Below are 21,784 nucleotides of genomic sequence, written 5' to 3'. Positions count from 1 at the left end.
TCCATTCAGAACAACCAGGTCAGTTTTGCCCCCTGCATGAAAAGCAGCCCAAACGGTCACCTCACCACCTCCAGCTTGGACTCTTGGCACTATACAATCTTCGTTGTAGGCTTCATGCACTTGTCTGCACACTCGGACGCGGCCATATTGACGATAGACCAGCAATCTAGACTTGTCACTGAAGATCACGTGATTCCAGTGTCCTGGCTGCCATTGACGGTGCTCTCTGGGCCACTGCAATCGGCGCTGGCAGTGTTGTCTGGTCAGATGTGGCTTTCTCAGGGGACGCCTGGCACGATAGCCTGCTTGAACCAGTCGTTGGTTGACTAGCCTTCTGGATACAGGCACATTTGTCAGTTGCTGCCACTCAGCCCTAAGCCGATTAGCTGACTTGGTACGGCCATTGCGGACTAACCAGTGCAGCTGGCGATCATCCCTCCTTGTGGTTCTGCGGGGACGTCCTGACCTCGGTATTGGAGTAGGGACACCGCTCTGAGCATTTCATTTCAGGATCTTTGACACCTGACCTTGAGTGATGCCATACTGCTGAGCAATAGCATGCTGTTTCATGCCGGAATTTCGTAAAGCCACCACTAAATGACAAACAGCATTGTCGAGTTGACGGACCATCTCCAGGGGAAGCGGCAATAGCTTTTGTAGACGTGCAGCAGTTGTTTTCCACTAATACAGAACACAACAACCCTTATATACCCGATTGTGAAGCCAATCGTCAAATGTACCTGTCCGTACATTTTGTCACGCCACCTGTGATATAATCCTGTTATTGACTTCTTGCTGCGACAGACAATCAGTGACATGGTTCTTTTAACAAAGAAATCACCTAAGCGTAAAAGAAACTCACCAGATTGATATACCGAGTTCAGAAAGTAAACCCAAGTCAAGAAGAAAAAAAAAATCCATATTAAATGCCAAGTCTGTATATGTATATATATATATATATATATATATATATATATATATGTAATATGTATATATATATATATATGTGTATATATATATATATATATATATATATATATATATATATATATATATATATATATATATATATATATATATATATATATATATATATATACAGTATATACAGTGAAACCTTGACTTACGAGTTTAATTCGTTCTGTGACCGAGCTCGTAACTCAATTTGCTCGTTTCTCAAATTAAATTTCCCCATTAAAATGCATTGAAATGCTATTAATCCGTTCCAGCCCGCCAAAAACCACACCAATTTTTTTTGAAATATACAGTATATATAAAAATATCTCGCGCTTTATATTTCACCTGTATGCAGCATACAAGTTGACAGGATGGCCTGGACTGGAGGAACGCACACTTGACTCTAAACTGTCCAGCCTGGGTTTGAATCCCGACCCAGCTATAACCTGTCATGGGTGAATCACAGGCAGGGTGATTCATCAATGTGTGTACCGCTAAACTGGGCGCCCCGTTTGCGTCCCATTAGTTGTTGGATGTTAAGGATCTCACCGTGTTTTCCACAAAGAGAAGGCGAGCTATCGCCGGCACTCTGAACAAGTTGTGGCCTGGCATGCTCTTCTCCTCTGCCGTTATATACGTCCTCCTCGGCATCTTTTTCCAGAAGAGCCCTGTCTCGTCACAGTTGAAGATTTGCTGGGGGATGTATCCTTCGGCTTCTATCAGTTCGGCAAAAGTTATAATAAAATCTTCAGCTGCCTTCACATCCGAGCTTGCTGCCTCACCATGCCTGACGACGGAGTGAATGCCGGTCCTCTTCTTAAAATTATCAAACCATCCCCGACTGGCTTTGTATGACTCTTCCGATGCCTCGTCCGTTGATGTTCCCGCCGTCTGCTGCACCAAATCCCCGTAAATGTCTCGGGCCTTCTCACACATGATGCTCTCGGTCACGGTATCTCCTGCGAGCTGCTTCTCCGTCAACCACACAAACAACAACTTCTCCATCTCTTCATGGATAGAGGTCCGGAGCTTTGAAATAATCGTAACGCCCTTGGCTGGCGTTATAGCCTTAATCAACTCCTTCTGCTTCAAAATCGTACATATCGTAGAAGTACTACGATCGTACTGCCTCACCAAGTCGACAACACGCACACCTCGCTCATGTTTTTCGACGATTGCGTGTTTTATATCCAAGCACATCATCCTCTTCTTCTTCTCAGTACTGCCCTTGGCACTCAATTTCTTAGGACCCATGGTTAAAACTAAGAAATTTTCCAAAATAACCAAAATGCGAAAACAAAGCAGCAGCGATATACGGCAGAGATGCTTGCACGGCAAGATAACCACGTGACCGGAACCCACCTGGTGGCGGGTGGCGTAAGCTCGTAACTCAGATCTCGGCTCGCATCTCAAAGCAAAAAACCGCCCGAGCGACGGCTCGTATCTCGGAAAACTCGTAAGTTGGTGCACTCGTAAGTCAAGGTTTCACTGTATATATATATATATTTAAAAAAAAACAAAAAAAACTGGAATTAAATTCTGCGTGGGGCTTGTTTGAAAAAGTCTGACAACCCAGGACTCAAATCAAGGACCTCAATCACTTTCGCGGTGACAGCCCACTGTGCCATTGAGCCAACGGAATCTCCTCAGAAATTTTCCACACTTAACACTGCGAGCTTTATAATGGCCGATGTCTTACGTGCCTGCCAGGGAGACTATATATATTGTTGCGGATTTGAGAATCCTGTGTTTTTTTTTTATGTTGTAAGTGTCATGAGAATTGTTGTAAATATCACCCTCCGCAGTGTAACTGTCAGAGGTCGTCCTCCTAGTTAATCCATATACATGCACGTAGCAAATCATATACCCTTCTACATAGTTATCTCCTTATTGTGTGTATTAGTTTAAGGCTCTGTCTTCCATTAATTGACACTGCATTGCATCAAATTGAAATAAGGTAGAATCCCCTGTCAAGTGCAAAGCCTCATTTACCAACTGCATTTGCCTCCATTGTGCACGCGGTCAAGTTGGGGAAGAAAGGCGTGTCTCCGCCCCTCGTCATGAGAAGGTGGAGCCCAGCGAGCCCCCACCAGCCAATCAGGGCTGGTGAGATACCATCACGGGCGTGGCGCGGCTTGATCGCGACGCGCCTTATAAAAGGGTGTGGGGAAGGATTGCGAGGGAGATGCGTCAGAGAGATAACCCGTCACGCAACGCCCCCACGTCAGATGCGGCAGAGATCGCCGCTTGAACCACAGGAGCTTGAACCATCGCAGCTTGAACCATCGGAGCTTGAACCATCGCAGCGGGAGCTTGAACCACCGCAGCTTTGAGCGTTGACGGCAGCGTTGCTTTTGAGAAAGGGCGGCGGCTGCTCACTCCCGGCCCGACCGTGCTCCGGTTCCAGTCGAACCTTCCTCTCCTTCAGCCATTCGTTCCTGCCTTCATTCCCCATTCGTGTGAGTCTGATTGTCGTCTGTTTTGTGTGTCTTGTCCTGGGTTAAGTAAGACTGTTTATAGGTAAGCTAATATTTGCACTGTGTCTCCTTACTCCTTTCTGTCTTTATTTTCGTATTTTTCCTCCTTCCTTGGTTTCTTTTGATTGTGTAAATAATAGGTAGTAATAAATCATATTTGTATTTCCTACCTTCGTTCTTCTTCATGCTCGTCCGGTCGTCTTTGTGATTTCCCCATTGAAAACCTGTGGCACGATTTGGCCAACGTTTAAGAATCGGGTCTAGTTACTTGTTAATAGTTTGTGCCGCGGTTGCTAAACCGCTCGGCAATTAACATCTGTCCGCGATCGCGAACGGGGTTGCGCCCCTGCCTCTCCGGAGGGAGCTGTGCAGCTACAGGAGCGGAGACGGCCAGTGAAAATAGAAGGGGGACTAACCCCCCCCTAAGGGGAGTGCCGTACTCCGTATCCGCAACAATTGGTGTCAGGAGTGGGATTCGGACCTGAAGCGCGCTCAGCGCGCTCAAATTACGAGTGGCCCACAATTTTATTGTATAATATCCTAAATTTAAAATCGTGTCATGGATGGTCAAGGCGATCGGGTGCTGGTGGGAGAGATAGAGGGGTTAGAAGCTACCCAGAACCCCAGGGAAATGTATATGGAGGAGAGGGAGGAGGAGAGAAATGAGGATGTGGTTGAGGGGGTATCAGGTGCGCAAGATGGCGCCCTCGCGCACGTGGTTGCAGAGGCACAAAATGGCGGCGCTGCGGTAGCCGCGCCCGCGGCGCAAGTGGGAGGGATAGACATGCAAGCCCTCATTGCGCAGCTGCAGGCCGCCGTGCAAATGGGGATGGGAGAACAATTGGAACGAATGGAAAACAGAATGGGGGAGAAATTGGAAAACCAACTTGTGGGATTGAGGGCTGATAGTGAGCGATTGGGGGGCCAAATGAGGGACGAAGCAAGGGGTACCAGTGAGCAATTGAGAGACGGGTTAAGTAATATGGGAAATCAAATCGGGGGGCTAGAAGCTCAATTTGGGGGTTTAGACAATAAATTTGGGGGTTTAGACAATAAATTTGGGGGTTTAGACAATAAATTTGAGGGTTTAAACAATAAATTTGAGGGGTTAGACAACGGGATGAAAGAGGTGAAGAATGGGTTAACGGGGTTAGAAAACACTATGGAAGGCAAATTGAGGGAAATAGGGGAGCAATCCACCCGGGAAATTAAACAAATGGGAGATCAGATGGAGTAGGTGAAAATCGGGCTAGAAACTAAATTGGATGCCCAGAGGAATGATTTGGAACAGATGGGGGCAGAATCTACCAAAGAGATGGGAGAAATGGGGGAGGAGATCAGACAAGGTGTGGGCGAGGAGGTCTCGGGGGTACGTGAGGAGGTAAAGCAAGGTGAGGAGCGCATGGAGAAAGAGGTGAGAAATAGTACGGCTAGGTTACAGGGGGGCATAGAAGATCTGACGAGAGGAGTAGAGCAGCTGACGGTGGGACAGAAGGAATTAGTGGATCAAGTGGAGAAGAACACTGCGATAATCGGGGGGTTAAAGGCGACGCAGAAAGACATAAAAAAGGAACTGGTAGCGACGAAGAGGGAATGTCAGATGGTACATGAGGGGTTGACAAAGAGGTTGGACGAGGTGACAGAAGCAATGAAGACGAAAGAACGGGAGGTGAGGACGCACATAGAAACGGTCATGGTGGAATTAGAGGACGAAATTGAGGGGGCGCACCGGGAAATGAAATAGGTAAAGCAAAAATTAGAGGTGGTGGAAGAGGGGGTGAGTGAAATTAAGAAGAGACGGAGGGAAACTAAGAGGGAGATAAAGGAGGAGGTGATGGAATATGTACAAGGTCTGTGCTCAAATCCTGATTATGTTCTCACTAACCAAATAAAGAGTTTGCAGGTGGCGGAGGAGGAGCGGAGACGAGGTGCCGAGGTGAGTGGCGATATACTCGGAAATGTATATGGTGTGAAGGGAGATTCAGTCGGCTTGGGTGTTGGTTTAGACCAGGGTGTTCGTGAGAGACCAATGGTGAGGTGTGCGACAGGTACAGAGTGTGAAGGAGGAGGTGTGCGAGGATGTCCGACTATGGGGTGTGTGAGGAAAAAGTGCGCGCCGAGGAGTGAGTGTGCTGTCGAGAGTAGGTTGGTGTTGGCGCGTGTGCGGGGGGGCACATGGAAGCACGTGATGGGGAGTGTTACAGGGGATGTAACGAAAGAGTGCACACCTGTGGTGAGTGTTACGGAGGGCGTAACGAGAGAGTGCGCGCAAGAGGATGCGCTAGAAAGGTGTGTAACAGAGGAGCGCATGATTACAGAGTGCGCTGTCAAGAGTAAGGGTGAATGCGCGACCGAGTGTGGTGGTGAGAGTAGTGAGAGTGACACGGAGCACGAGTTGGTTGCAGCAGGTGAGAGGATGCACACTTGGAATGGAGGATGTACACCTGGAATGAAAGGATGCACACCTGGAATGGTCGAGCACGCGTGGGAATGCACGCTTGAGTTGGTAGTGAAGCATGTGATTGGGTGTGCCGATGAGTGCACACCCGTGGTTGTCACAGAGGGTGTGACCGAGGAGTGGGCGCGAGGAGGTGTGTTAATGTGTGCGAACGACGAGTGTGTGCTAAGGTGTGCGGTGGTCAGGTGTGTGAAGAAGTCTATGAGTGTACCTGGGGGGTGTGTAAGAGAAGGGGCATTGACGGAGAGCATGGAGACAGCTGGATGTGTGAGCAAGGAACGGAACGCGGGGTGTGAGCATGCAAGTGGAGCATCGACGCTAACCGGGTTAGCAGCTAGATCGACTTTTAGCCAAAGCGAGCCCTCGGTTCGTGCCGGGCTTTGTGTGCAGCGGGAACCCGCGAGGATCGTAACCACGGCGGTTTCAAAAGAACCGCCGTGCGCGAATCGCGCCGGGCCGCACTCTGAACGGTCGCGTCCGTGCTCCGCTCAGCGGAGCGGGCGGCCCGGTTCAAGCAAAGGTAAGGGTCGGCACGGCGACCCCTTGTGGTCGCGGCGGTCCGGCCGGCCGAGATTGGGGCATCGGACGGCTCCGTGCCGAGATGGTGCGTGGAATCTCGGCCCGAGTCAGTCTCCTTCCCTGCACCGAATGCCGGACGGATCCAACCGCCGGCAACGAACCACCCGCATTCATTGCTCGACTTGGCGAAGCCAAGTTCTGAGCATGTAAAGACTCACCGAGGCTCAAGTTAATGGACATTTGGTAGGGATAGGGAATTTGTGATTTGAAAATTTTGATTGGTTGAAATTTGAGAGCAAAATTTATAGTGGAAGATGCCCGATGTGGTGGGATGGCAAATCCACCGTCCCTCACAGAACGGGGCAAAGGAGCTATAGGTTTATGGGGTTTATGGCAGTGTAAGCTCGCCGAGGGAGGGTTTGGATAATGTATAGGGACCTAGAGATTGACCATAGGTAACTGGAGATTTAAGTAGCAACATTGGACAGGTAGTGGGGACATAGAGAGGGTAGTTGGATTATAACAACGTGGGATGTGCTTAGTTTAAAGGGGCGACTGGGGAAGCGCGAGTTTCAGAGGGGAGTAGTCAGATCAGATGATGCCGTGTGTTTGAGGATCGAAAGTGTATTGAGCAGTGTACGAGTGAATAATTGTGATTGTGAGTTGTATTGAGCGTGGAAGTGTATGGAGCAGTGCATGAGGAACGATTGTGGTTGTGCATTGTATTGAGTGATTGAAGGAGCTTTAGAGGAAGGAGGGTCCAGGTGTGATGGCACAGGTGTGCAAATACAGGTGTATGGAGAATGGTTGTGTGGAATACATGGAGTATGGAATATATGGAGTATGGAATGGATGGTGTGGAGTGAGTATGGTGAAAACTGTGGAGTGAGTATGGTGAAACTGTGGAGTGGAGTGGATGGTGCGAAGGTGTGTATGGGGAGGATGGACCCCATCACGAATACCCGGGGAGGGTAGTTTAAGAGTTAGGTAGAGGGAGTAGGTAAATTGTGGTTGGATATTGGCATCTGTGATGCGTGTGGAAGAATGGGGTTTGGATGGGTGCATTAGTGACGTGGAAATGGCTGGGCGTGTGGCCTGTTAGTGTGTGTAGTTGAATAGACACTCCGCCACTGTTGGGATGTCAGCCAGGTGAGGCCGCAGGTGGGCTCTGGGAGCCGGTAGAGTTGTGGATGGGGCCCGAGGATCCGGAGGACGGACCCGGGTAGCCCAGTGCCAGAGAGGGCACCGAGTGGGGAGAGCGCCAGAGGGCCTTCCCCAGGTAGATAGGTTAGGGTAAGGAGCAGGTAAGCTCGGAGGCAACTGCAGTGGTGGAGGTGTGCAGGTGGGTAGACCTGCTGGGAGAGCCACACGACTCAGTCCTGAAATTGTGCAAAGGCACAGGGAGTTGAATCGGGGGAGTGAAACCCCAAATTGATGAAGCACCACAGTTTGGTCAATGGGAATTTGGTTCTTAAAACCGCATAGAGTAAGTTGGCCAATGGTTTGGCAGGGAAAGACCCCGGGTAGTGTAAAGTGTGTTAATGTCATTTAGGAAGTAGTTAGGATTGAAATCTCCTCGCACCATCTACATCCACTCACCTGAGGTGACAGAACGCCACACCATGCCATGTTATTGTTATTTTTGTGCAAATGTTTGGAATGTGAGACGCATCATGACGTGGGTGTGACATTGTGCTTTGTTGTTCCATTTCTCCCTCCTTATGAGGATTGATGATGAATTGGGTGATGGCAAATTTGGTTAGAAATAGGGATTGTGGTGACGAATTTGGTATAGGGGAAATATAGGGAAGACGAGACAGTAGTGACGAATTTGTAAATGAGTAGGTTTTTGTAAATACGGGGAGGGGCAAGGGGGGGTAGTGTAGGTCACATGTGGGGGGCGTACGGTAGGGACGAGCTTTCTCACTTCGCTCTCCGTACGCACCTCGTTCTGCATAACCTGTTTTGATGTGTACCCTTGTGACCTTACCCCTCGCTCACCTGTCTTCTGTTCCCCTGTCTCCCACCCGAGGACTGTGCTCTCTGGGCACCGAGGGGAGCGTGCGGGAGTCCGCCATTGTGTGCCCGAATCCTTGCAACCAGCTGCCTGCATCCACGCACCACTTATGGACCACATGTCTGTGGCTGAGCACCACGTATGGACCCCACGGGTTGGGGCATGGCCCCTCTGCTGGAACCGGCCATGATGGCCCGAGATCTTGCTGGCGGACCTCGGTAACGTGGCATACAGGTGAACCACCCCTAGTCGGCCCCTATTGGCCCTAAATTTAAAAAAACACAATGGACACGTTCTGTGCTTGTTATTATTATGTCCAAATAGGCCACCAGCAAGAGGAACATGAAGAAAAACAACATCAGGAAGAACATTGGCCAGCAGAGGGAGCCGAAGAGCAAGAGCACCAGGGGTTTGTTTTGTTTATTATTGACTGTGGTGACTGTGCACTCTGGTGCACTCCGGTGCGTTTTGGTGCATTATGGTGCTGATTTTTGGTGCTGGTGCGTCAATGCAGCGCAGGCTGTCTTCCCCCCCCCCCCCCCCCCCCCAGAAAGAACAATCGCAGGTCCTGGGTTGCGTTTTGTAAATACAATTAGCGTCACCTGTAAATAATGCTCCCCACGTTCATGTGTAGTTTGAGAACCATTCCGCAATTTGGTTAGCTGTGGGCGTAAATCTGTTAGGCAGGGTGCAATGCAGTAGGGGGACATACTTATTTGTGTTTTAAAACTGTCACACTCAGGGTCAGGTTAAATGTAGAGGGAACTACACCTACGTGTCACACTAAAGTTAAAGTTTTATCGGCCCGAGTACGTGCCTAGAGGATGAGGGTGCAGTGTTGCGGATTTGAGAATCCTGTGTTTTTTTTTAATGTTGTAAGTGTCATGAGAATTGTTGTAAATATCACCCTCCGCAGTGTAACTGTCAGAGGTCGTCCTCCTAGTTAATCCATATACATGCACGTAGCAAATCATATACCCTTCTACATAGTTATCTCCTTATTGTGTGTATTAGTTTAAGGCTCTGTCTTCCATTAATTGACACTGCATTGCATCAAATTTAAATAAGGTAGAATCCCCTGTCAAGTGCAAAGCCTCATTTACCAACTGCATTTGCCTCCATTGTGCACGCGGTCAAGTTGGGGAAGAAAGGCGTGTCTCCGCCCCTCGTCATGAGAAGGTGGAGCCCAGCGAGCCCCCACCAGCCAATCAGGGCTGGTGAGATACCATCACGGGCGTGGCGCGGCTTGATCGCGACGCGCCTTATAAAAGGGTGTGGGGAAGGATTGCGAGGGAGATGCGTCAGAGAGAGAACCCGTCACGCAACGCCCCCACGTCAGATGCGGCAGAGATCGCCACTTGAACCACAGGAGCTTGAACCATCGCAGCTTGAACCACAGGAGCTTGAACCATCGGAGCTTGAACCATCGGAGCTTGAACCATCGCAGCGGGAGCTTGAACCACCGCAGCTTTGAGCGTTGACGGCAGCATTGCTTTTGAGAAAGGGTGGCGGCTGCTCACTCCCGGCCCGACCGTGCTCCGGTTCCAGTCGAACCTTCCTCTCCTTCCAGCCATTCGTTCCTGCCTTCATTCCCCATTCGTGTGAGTCTGATTGTCGTCTGTTTTGTGTGTCTTGTCCTGGGTTAAGTAAGACTGTTTATAGGTAAGCTAATATTTGCACTGTGTCTCCTTACTCCTTTCTGTCTTCATTTTCGTATTTTTCCTCCTTCCTTGGTTTCTTTTGATTGTGTAAATAATAGGTAGTAATAAATCTTATTTGTATTTCCTACCTTCGTTCTTCTTCTTCATGCTCGTCCGGTCGTCTTTGTGATTTCCCCATTGAAAACCTGTGGCACGATTTGGCCAACGTTTAAGAATCGGGTCTAGTTACTTGTTAATAGTTCGTGCCGCGGTTGCTAAACTGCTCGGCAATTAACATCTGTCCGCGGTCGCGAACGGGGTTGCGCCCCTGCCTCTCCGGAGGGAGCTGTGCAGCTACAGGAGCGGAGACGGCCAGTGAAAATAGAAGGGGGACTAACCCCCCCCCCCCCCTAAGGGGAGTGCCGTACTCCGTATCCGCAACAATGTATATATATAGATATATACACAGACATACATATATGTATAACATGGGCTCTCAAAAGGAGGATTTAACCCTTGAAACTTCGGATCCATACTCATTATCTTATCTTATCTTCCCCCATCGAAAACCTTGATCTTTTCTACCCACGGTAATTCACCCCAGAGTCCTTGCAGTGTTCATATGTTTTATTCCTCTCCCACCTCCCCCCAAGTCCTCCCGATGTCCCTGCTCTCAAATGTTGTGTTTGTGTCCTTCCCCCTCTTCCCCCTCTCTTTTGTGTCCTTCCCCCACTCTCCCCATCTTGTCTGCCGCTCCCCTTGTTTTTTGTGTTTTGTGTGTCGGTTTGTCTTTTTGTGTGATTAATGTTACCTCTTTCACGAGCCTCGATCTTGTATACAAACAAAAAAAAAAAAAAAAAAAAAAATTTTGCTTCTCTACCAACTGATTGCTCTGAAATCTGAAACAGCGCTTCGACTCGATGGTCCACAGGATCACTCGATCTTACAGCAACAACAACAACAACAACAACAACAACAACATGCATTTTAAGGCCATTGTCCCTGCAAAAGCGGGGGTTAGCCTTGTGGTCCCCATGACAATCTTCTCCATTTTGCCCTATTTTCTGCATCTCCCCTTGTTAACCCCCTTGCCCGCATTTCTTCTTCGACCATCTTTAGCCAAGTCTTTCCCGGTCTTCCCCGTCCTCTACCTCCTTCTACATTCATTTCCATCACTCTTCTCAACCAGTCACTTTCATCCTTCCTCAACACATGACCAAACCATCTCAAACTGTTTCTCTTCACAGCATCCATCACAGGCTCTATTCCCATCATCTTTCGCAATTCATCATTTGTCTTCCTCTCTCTCAACGATACGCCACACATCCACCACACCATTTGCATTTCCACCCTTTCCAGCCTCCGTTGCTGCTCTACGTTCATTACCCATGTCTCGTTCCCATAAATCATAACACTTCTCTCACATGCAGCATACACCTTTCCCTTCAGCTTCAACGACACTGCCCTCCTCATCAGCACGCCACTCAGTTCCCGAAACTTCTTCCATGCACATCTCACTCTGGCAACCGTTGCCGAGTCTGATCCACCTTCTCCATTCAGCATGTCTCCTAGGTAACAAAATGTTTTCACACCTTCCAGCTTCACGCCATCTCCAAGATCCAACTCAACATTTCCTCCATCTGCAGCTCCCTCTGTGCACACCTTACACTTGAATGTAGCTGCCACACTGGTTAATGACCCTCTCAAACCACTACATTTTTGATGAACCCACGCAGCGCACATTGCACATTGAATGGAATTCTCTCAGACACCCTTCCTGCACACAGCACACGGCCACTTCCCAGTTCTTTCCACCTCACCGCATGCTTTACCACTTGCCATCACCTTCGTTTTTCCGATATTCACCTTCAGACCTTTTGTCTCCATACATTCCTTCCACTTGTTCATCTTCTCCTTCAGTCCATCCATACTTTCTGCAATCACCACCAGATCATCTGCATGCAACAGCTCCCACGGTAAACCCTCCTTTACATTCCGAGCCAGCACCTCCATCACAGCTACAAATAGTAGTGGACCTATCTACTCTCTCTCTTATGTCTCCCTCTTCCAAATCTCTCTCATCTCTCTTATCTGTCTCCCTCTTCTCTAACTCTCTTATCTGTCTCCCTCTTCCAAATCCTGGTGGCGTCTGGTCAAATCTGTTTCTGGTGTTTGTTCCCCCTCCATCCCCTCCCTTACCTCAAATGGCTACACAGCTGACTCCGCACGTGAAAAAGCTGAATGCCTCAACTCTGTGTTTGCCTCTAAATATTGTGTTCCAAACCCATCCCTCTCTGTACCCACCGTACCCAGTCGTACCCAGCTGCTCCTGGACTCCGTGTCCTTTCCTCCTGACAAGGTGGAAAAGTTTCTGTCAACCCTCGACTCTGATTCTGCAACTGAACCTGACGGCATCAGCCCACGGGTCCTAAAATCCTGTTCTTCCGCTCTTTCACTCCCTCTCTCTGTTCTCTTCAACCTCTCTTTTGCACAAGTTCATCTGCCATCTGCTTGGAAATCAGCCAACATCACCGCTTTACACAAAAAAGGTGCAAAAACAGATCCTAGCAACTACAGGCCAATCAGCCTTCTCCCAATTATCAGCAAAGTCATGGAGCTTTACACAAAAAGGTGCAAAAACAGATCCAAGCAACTACAGGCCAATCAGCCTTCTCCCAATTATCAGCAAAGTCATGGAATCCATCATTGCTTCGGATATGAAATCTTTCCTCTTCTCCAATGGCTTGATCTCTGATCATCAATTTGGTTTCAGACCAGGTCACTCTACTCTGGACATGCTGCTTCTGCTGTCTCAACAATGGATGGAGGTCCTCAATGCCAAACAGGAAATTAGAGCCGTCTCCCTCAACATATCACGTGCCTTCGATACGGTCTGGCACCCCACTATGCTCACCAAACTCTCCTCCTTTGGTATCCATGGAAATCTCCACGCATGGCTGGCGGACTTCCTCTCTAGTCGTAGTCAACGTGTGGCCCGGAATGGGTTTCTCTCTTCTCCTCTTCCTGTTCAGGCTGGAGTTCCCAAAATGCAGTGTTCTGGGCCCTGTGCTTTTTCTGGTCTTCATCAATGATCTCTCCGACTCTCTTGAAAATCCTCTCTATCTCTTTGCTGATGACTCTACTCTCTGCCGCTCCATTACTCATCCCTCAGATCGGCAGTCTGCAGCCTCCTCACTCTCTGCAGACCTGGACAAAATCACTGACTGGGCAAACAAGTGGAACATGTCTTTCAATCCTGACAAATCTGACACTCTTACGATGTCTCTCCGAAAAGACCGACTGGACAACCCTTTCATCAGCAACCCACTGGGACAACCCACTTTCTGAATAATTCTTTCCAAGAAGTTCTGTCAGTCAAGCTTTTGGGTCTCACTATCTGCCATGATCTTTCCTGGGAAAACCACACTTCAAATCTGGCCTCCAGAGCCAGTCGCCGACTGGGCATCCTCCGTCGTGCGGTCATTCCTTGGCACACCTGAACTCCGAACCACATACAAGGCTTTCATCCACAGCTCAATGGAATACTGCTCTCCCCTCTGGGCTGGTGCTCCTGCCTCACACCTAGCTCGGCTTCACGCTGTTGAAACCAAACCTTTCAGAATCATTAGAATCTCCCGTGATGAAGCTGATTCTGAGGGTCTTTCAACTCTCTCACCGCAGGCAGGTTGGTGGTCTTTCCGTCTTCTACCGACTCCTCTCTGGCCTTGCCCCCCCAGCTCTCTCTGGGCTCTGTCCCCCAAATATTCCTACAGGTCGCACAAGATCTGCCTGCAACCCTCTTATGGTTAAACTGCCAAAATCAAGTCTCTCTGCTCACCTTCACTCCTTCATTCCTCTTTTCTCCTGCCTCTGGAACAAACTCCATCACTCTCTTCAATCCCACTCCTCCCTCCAGGTCTTTACAACAGCTGTTCACCGCCATCTCTTATCTTCCCCCATCCAAAACCTTGATCTTTTCTACCCCCGCTAATTTCACCCCAAATCCACTTTTTTGAAATACCAACTTCTTTCCTGGAAGTCCTTGGTGTCCTTGTGTTTATACTTCTCCCACCCCCCCCCCCCCCTTCCCACACCGCCTCCCCCCAAGCCCTCTGCCTCCCACACATTCCCGATGTCCCTGCTCTCAAATGTTGTGTTTATGTGCTTCCCCTTCGCTCATTTGTTTGTGCGATAAATGTTAGCTCTTTCACGAGCCTCAATTATGTATACAAAAAAGAAAGAAAAAAAAGACAGTACCGACCCCTGATGCACTCCCACCTTCACCTCAAACTCACCACTGTTCCCGTCCTTCGTCCTTACAGCTGTGCATGCTCTTTTGTACATTGCCATCACTACTCTGATCAACCATTCCTCCACTCCTAACTTCCTCAATGCCCATGTCACTACTTCACGTGGAACCCTATCGAATGCTTTCTCCAGATCAACAAACCCAAGAAACAACTTCTTCCTCTTCTCCATGTACTTCTCCTGCAACTGCCTCACAATAAAAAGCACGTCTGTCGTTCCTCTTCCTGGCATAAATCCAAACTGCATTTCGTCGATCTTCACTTTCTTCCTTATCCTCCTCTCCAACACCCTTTCCAATACCTTCATTCCATGCTCCAATAACTTTATCGCTCGATACGAGCCACAGTCCAGAGGGTCACCTTTCCCCTTGTATAGAGGGACGAGGGTACTCAGTTCCCAATCCACTGGAATGCGGCCTTGTTTCACCACCAGATTACAGATCTCTGTCATTGTCTTCACACCCCAACTTCCTGCTGCCTTCAACATATCTCCCACAACTCCCGTCGACCCTCCCGCTTTTCTTCTCTACATTGCTTTTATCGCTTCCTCAACTTCCTTCTTGGTTATCTTCTCTGACGGTCCTAAAACTAGGTTACTCTCTATGTTGTCATCCCATTCATTCTCTGCATTCAACAGTATTTCCATACATCTCTTCCATCTTCCTTTAATTCCATCTGGGTCCACAACGATTTGTATTTGTACATGTATTCATCCAATGTCCTCCAACCTATGTCTGCTGCTTTCCCCAATACCTGTCTGTCTTTTTCACCCAATACTTGTACCACATCTCATTGCCCCTATTCATGTTACATCCCCCATTCAAGTTCCACTCCTCCTGTTCCCTCTTTCCAACTTTGATCACTCGATCTTAGATGTTTCGATTTGTATCAGGGGGTCTCGCAGGGGATCAGGCGATCAGGGGATCAGGGGATCAGGGGATCAGGGGATCAGGGGATCAGGTTGGATCCCCCCCCCCTAAAATCAGCAGTGGTTGGAACTACAACTTCAAGAGATGAACGTCAGCCTACTCGGGGCTATTTTTGGATATGCTCGCATTGTACAGCTGGGCAGTAACTTGTGTCATATACAGTATTCAAAATGCACTTCCCACACAAATTCTCTTGACAGGATAAAAATGAATATCCTTTAGGTCGGTTAGGAAAATGACTTCTTACATTTATAATATTTCAAGCAAGGTTACGTTTATACAGTCATTCTCCTGGCACACACGTCCTGCCTCGACCTGCCCTTCGTACCGAAGACTCCAGTCGAGAGGCCCGATCCTTGTATTCCTGCAACTCTCCTTGCATCCCCTCCAGCTTGTGCAACACCTACAAACATGAAAACGTCATTTACACACCGAGGGCTTCAGACACGGCAGCAGGTTATGGTGCAATGATTATAATGGGCCATGTGGGACTTTGTGGTACCACCCCACACTGACACTTTCATGGATTATACTCGTACACGCAAGCAGTGCAATGTCAATGACATCATGTTCTCTCGGCCAGAATAATGCACATAACAAACACATCCGTGTGAACCTGTGGCCCTCATTCGTACGTATACAAGATCCGTGCAACTCACCTCATCGTAAGCATGTTGTCTCGCTGTACTGGCTTCCACGAGTACCTCATCAAACAAGTCAAACGACACTTGTTCCGCAACCATTTCGTGACCTTGAACATAACCAATTACAACGTTACTATTCTACATGTTAATGTATCATACTATGATGGAGTCATGGTGTGTGTGTGTGCGCGGCCTCACAGACACACCGGCCAATGGCCCGCAACCCGTCCCTGCCCCCGTGAGCCGTCCCGGCCAGTCCCCGTGACCCGTCCAGTCCCCGTGACCCATCCCTGCCCCCGTGACCCGTCCCGGCCAGTCCCCGTGACCCGTCCCGGCCAGTCCCCGTGACCCGTCCCGGCCAGTCCCCGTGACCCGTCCAGTCCCCGGGACCTGTCCCGGCCAGTCCCCGTGACCCGTCCCGTCCCCGCGACCCGTCCCGTCCCCGCGACCCGTCCCGGCCAGTCCCCGTAACCCGTCCAGTCCCCGTGACCCATCCCGGCCATTCCCCGTGACCCGTCCCGGCCAGTCCCCGTGACCCGTCCCGGCCAGTCCCCGTGACCCGTCCCGGCCAGTCCCCGTGACCCGTCCAGTCCCCGTGACCCGTCCCGTCCAGTCCCCGTGACCCGTCCAGTCCCCGTGACCCGTCCAGTCCCCGTGACCCGTCCAGTCCCCGTGACCCGTCCAGTCCCAGCGATCCGTCCCGTCCCCGTGACCCGTCCAGTCCCAGCGATCCGTCCCGTCCCCGTGACCCGTCCTGCCCCAGTGACCCGTCCCGTCCTGCCCCAGTGACCCGTCCCGTCCTGACCCCGTGACCCGTCCCGTCCTGACCCCGTGACCCGTCCCGTCCTGCCCCCGTGACCCGTCCCGTCCTGCCCCCGTGACCCGTCCCGTCCTGCCCCCGTGACCCGTCCCGTCCCCGTGACCCGTCCCTGCCCCCGTGACCCGTCCCGTCCTGACCCCGTGACCCGTCCCAACCCGACCGGTACCGGTACGTACTCGGTACTCGTGACGAGAAATCAAGCTAAAAGTAAAATGTCTTTTCGTCTCACCTCCCGTGGTCGGTTCTCCTGCTGCGCAACCTTTATCAAACCGTCCGTCCGGCTCCATGGACTCATGTGGGTCTCTCTCTCATCTACGCCTGGCGCGACTACTCTCAACAAGCAATTCGATGCCTCACTCGATCTTCGATTCTTTCTCGTCTTCCTCACACAAACTCTCCTCTTCTTCATCAAATTCCTCTTCCTCACAAAATTCTCCTCTTCATCAAATTCCTCTCCCTCACTCTTTCTTCCTCTTTCACGAAACTCCTCTCCTAAATTACTCTTCCGCTAAGCCTAGAGACACAACCAAATGTGAATTGCCAAAGTTGTTGGTTTGTTGTGAAGTTGATGTCTCAGATGTGTAATGTGTTCGTGAAAACTCAACAATTGCTAAAATACCGATGAATATCAGTTTTCATCATTTCACCGACATAGTAATCCTTCACAAAGAAACGGCCAAAAACAGTAGGTAAGGCATATGCAAGCGATGCATACCCATACACCGCTCGCAAACGATACCTACCTATACACCGCTCGAATGCAATGCCTACCTATACACCGCTCGCAAGCGATGCCAGCTATACATCGCTCGCATGCAATGCCTACCCATACACCGCTCGCAAGCGATGCCTACCTATACACCGCTCGCAAACGATGCCTACCTATATACCGCTCGCATGTAATGCCTACCTATACACCGCTCGCATGCGATGCCTACCTATACACTGCTCGCAAGCGATGCCTACCTATACACCGCTCGCATGCAATGCCTATCCATACACCGCTCGCATGCAATGCCAGCTATACACCGCTCGTATGCATTGCCTACCCATACACCGCTCGAATGCAATGCCTATCTATACACCGCTCGCATGCAATGCCTACCCATACACCGCTCGCATGCAATGCCTACCTATACACCGCTCGTAAGCGATCCCTGCCTATACACTGCTCGCAAACGATGCCTACCTATACACCGCTCGCATGCAATGCCTACTCATACACCGCTCGCAAGCGATCCCTGCCTATACACCGCTCGCAAGCGATCCCTGCCTATACACTGCTCGCAAGCGATCCCTACCTATACACCGCTCGCAAGCGATGCCAGCTATACACCGCTCGCAAGCGATGCCTACCTATACACCGCTCGCAAGCGTTGCCTACTCATACACCGCTCGCAAGCGATCCCTGCCTATATACCGCTCGCAAGCGATCCCTGCATATACACTGCTCGCAAGGAATCCCTACCTATACACCGCTCGCAAGCGATGCCTACCCATACACCGCTCGCATGCGATGTGATCCGTTTATCATTACTACGTATGATTTATTTTTACACGTGAATAAACATAATATGAAAGTAAACCTTTAGAACGCGGGCCCAGCCAATATAACCAGGTAATAGCCGGCGAAGCCGGTGTTGTCAATAAACGAGTACGTATTATGTTGAAAACCTGATTATGCCTTGGCTCGAGAATCCGAAGCGCAGTGGGCGCAGCCATCTTGCGGAGGCGGAAGTATGCATAACAAATTTAAAACGTTCATTAGGAGTTTCTTTCACCCGTCGTCGTTTGATTCACAATCTTATGCACCTCCGATGTATTAATAAAATAATTTAAGACCAACATCGGCCCGCACGGGCCTGGTTATCTTCAACAAAACGCGTCACCAAACACCGGACCCAATGAGAGCACGGAGGTATATAATAAACCTGGAGAGCCAATGATGGCTGTCGGCTGAAGCTAGCGGAAGTTGCTTGGCGGCCATATTGGGAAGCCGATTGTGTCTGCGTCCGTGTTTGATCTCACAATCAGCTGATCTCACAATTTCTGATTCATTTTGGATGCTTACCGACTGTAAGGAGTCTTATTTGTGAACGCGCTGTTTCAAAATGCCACAGTGTGTTGCATTTGACTGCACAAATACCTCAGGGAAGGCCTCCACATGCACATTTCACAAGTAAGTGACAAACCGCGATCGCGGGTGTTCTGCTTTTTCAGTTTTTGGCGTGGTCACGGTGGTGGGGCTAGGTAATTAAGTTTCAATGAAGTTTGAACACTGTGTTTGAATTTGATGATGTTAGACCATGCGCAGGGTGTGCAATACGACACAGATCTCAAATATAACTGTATTGTGTATTCACTAGGGCTATGTGAGTATGTCAGACTGATGTCTGATTGACTCATTCATTGATTCAGATTGAAGTATCGAGATTGACTCGTCAGCTCGTGATCATTGTCAAGTGATTTAATTTGTGATGAGCTTAACTTAATTGTCCAGTCTACTACTGTCAGGGTTTCCATGCCCTCCTGTGTCACTCGTGAGCAGAAAGAGCAAATGGGGGTTACTTGTGGAAGGTACGAAAGTCCGACACATGGCAAACATTAGCAGATGAAGTTGTATTTAACTATACATATGAAACTCAAAATATTATTTTGATATGGAGTCGTTTTGACTCGGATGTTGTGACTGCCCTCTGAGGTTTTGACCCGCAACCACATTTTGTGACCACAATGTATTTTGTTTCAAGGTTTCCAAAGGATAAGGACTTGTGCTCTCGATGGACATCTGCCCTGAGAAGGGAGTCCTTCTACCCCACCCCAGGCACCACAGTTCTGTGCAGTGATCACTTCAATGAGAGTGACTTCGACAGGACTGGTCAAACCGTCCGACTGAAGCCGAAGTACTCGAAGTACTCGATGCATGTCACATGCTTAAACTTGCAAGAAACTGTCTTGGATCCATGAAAATGATGGAGGATGGCAACAAAAAAGTCATCGCGTGGAAATACATCCAGGCACTCTTTGATCTGCAGAAGAGGGAAGGCTTGCGTCTGGGGAATAAGCTCTCCCGGAAACACATCGAGTGGAAGAGCAATGTCATGAAGATGGACACAGCGCTCAGACATTGAGCACTAGTGTGGCAGATGCAATTCGGTTTTGCAGGGACACTTTGCAACTATCAGAATTTCAGGGCAGTGAGGCTACCTGCCAATACATTGAAACATTGGACAAACTGTTTGACATTCTAAATTCTCGCAATCCATTGGCACGAAACTACAAGGCACCACTCATGACATCACCAGAAGGACTTTTCCTGCCATTCCTGGATACTGCCTACAGTTACTTGTCCAACATCAAAAACATGAATGGTCAAGTTATGACCAATACGCGTTTGAAAACCCCCTTCATTGGTTTCATGATCTGCATAGAGAGTGTCACAATTTTGTATTTCACATATGTCAAACCTGCCTCATCTCCCCTGCGATACCTGCTCACGTACAAAATGAGCCAAGACCACATTGAACTTTTCTTTGGAGCGGTCCGCATTGCATGTGGAAGTGGGAATAACCCAACGGCCCGGCAGTTTGTTGCCGCATATAAGCGCCTCTTGATGCGACATGACATCAAGTCTGCAAGTGGGTTGCCCTTTGTCTGATATGGCGAGTTCACCAACACTTCATGTAAATATTTAAACTGTAAAAGATGTGTTGCATGAGATGTCTATATCTCCGCTCCATTATTCATGTAACAATTACCATGTCCTGCTGAACGTTCCATTGCAACATGTAAGTCTTGTATGTTATGAATAGCAAAAACTTCCGAAACCCAAGAATTGTGTGGGTTAACTACATGACAGCGTTTCATGTCATTTATGTGACTGGTTTCTAACATCTCGGTAATAGAAACATGCACATCTTAGTTACAATATAATGACTGAATTAAGTAACATCATATAGTGTAGCAGCATAGCAAACCTGTTGTGCATTTTGTGATACAAGCACCAAATTTGGCACAAATGTACATTAATATGTTGCGAACATTTTCAGATATTGGGCCACTTGAAATTCCGTAATTTTTTTTTTCAAATTTCGTAATTTCAAATTTTTCGGGTGACACCGTCACAATTTCGGTCTTCGAGGCCGGCCGATATAGTGGGGCGGCTTAGCCCAAATATTCAAAAGAATTGTGCATTTTGTGATACAAGCACCAAATTTGGCACAAATGTACATTAATATGTTGCGAACATTGTGTGGTCAGCAATGAAGACGAGAGTCTGAATTACATGTATGCAAAAGACCTTGTGAACCAGTGAAGCAAATACACGGGTAAGCATGAATTAAATCTAGGGCATGATATAATTTCCATGATGTTTACCTCTACACTCAATGGTGGAAGGAGGTAATGTTTTGATCCCAGCTTGTCTGTATGTCTGTTTGTCTGTTAGTCCACAAAATTCCAGACAAAGCTTGTAGTAGTGGTAGTTGTAGTGGTAGTGGTGATAACAGAAATTGTTATATAGAACTGAACTTATATTATTATTATATGCAGAAAATAACTTCATTTCTATATGCCCTGCAGTGGACAGGTTAATTGGTTTATGCACTGAAGGGGTCACCCTGGTGTGCACTGCTGTGTTCTGCCTCACTGAGTTGTTCAGGTATGATGTACTCAGCACAAGCTTCCGGTCGGCCCGGAGGTGGGGGTGCGGGGCCTGTCACGGAACGTCAAAACAAACGGCCTGCCGGGGCCGCCCAAAAGTCGGGCGTGAGGGGCGCGTCCACTAATGGAACGCCTCTCGCTTCCCAGATCGAGGGCCACGTGGTCAGGAGAACCTCGTCCCTTCCGGTCACACTTTGCCTATCGGCCGGCCTCGAAGACCGAAATTGTGACGGTGTCACCCGAAAAATTTGAAATTTGAAAAAATTTGAAAAAAAAAATTACGGAATTTCAAGTGGCCCAATATCCGAAAATGTTCGCAACATATTAATGTACATTTGTGCCAAATTTGGTGCT

The 21,784-nt window shown here is 48.9% G+C and overlaps 1 protein-coding gene and 1 long non-coding RNA gene across 2 annotated transcripts in view; one reads left to right on the top strand and one right to left on the bottom strand.

The window, feature by feature from the left end:
- Positions 1 to 17,592, bottom strand: part of LOC137427239 (uncharacterized) — a 128,196-nt gene extending 110,604 nt beyond the window's left edge. The window contains exons 1-3 of the mRNA XM_068116571.2: positions 16,998 to 17,592; positions 15,964 to 16,055; positions 15,633 to 15,707 (exon numbers count right to left, since the gene is read on the bottom strand). Of these exons, the coding sequence (XP_067972672.2) occupies positions 15,633 to 15,707; positions 15,964 to 16,055; positions 16,998 to 17,055 (225 nt within the window). The 5' untranslated portion in view covers positions 17,056 to 17,592. The remainder of the gene's footprint in view (positions 1 to 15,632; positions 15,708 to 15,963; positions 16,056 to 16,997) is intronic.
- A 1,204-nt stretch (positions 17,593 to 18,796) lies between these two features.
- LOC144892054 (uncharacterized) lies at positions 18,797 to 20,621 on the top strand. The gene is made up of 2 exons (XR_013623368.1): positions 18,797 to 18,947; positions 19,519 to 20,621. It is a non-coding gene; the product is annotated as an uncharacterized LOC144892054 (long non-coding RNA).
- Positions 20,622 to 21,784: the final 1,163 nt, after the last annotated feature.

Source organism: Myxine glutinosa, chromosome 5 (assembly GCF_964187855.1).
Source record: "Myxine glutinosa chromosome 5, kmMyxGlut1.1, whole genome shotgun sequence".
Classification (NCBI taxonomy): Eukaryota; Metazoa; Chordata; class Myxini; order Myxiniformes; family Myxinidae; genus Myxine; species Myxine glutinosa.
Note: the sequence above shows the minus strand (reverse complement) of the source record. Positions and strands in the feature narration are given on the sequence as shown.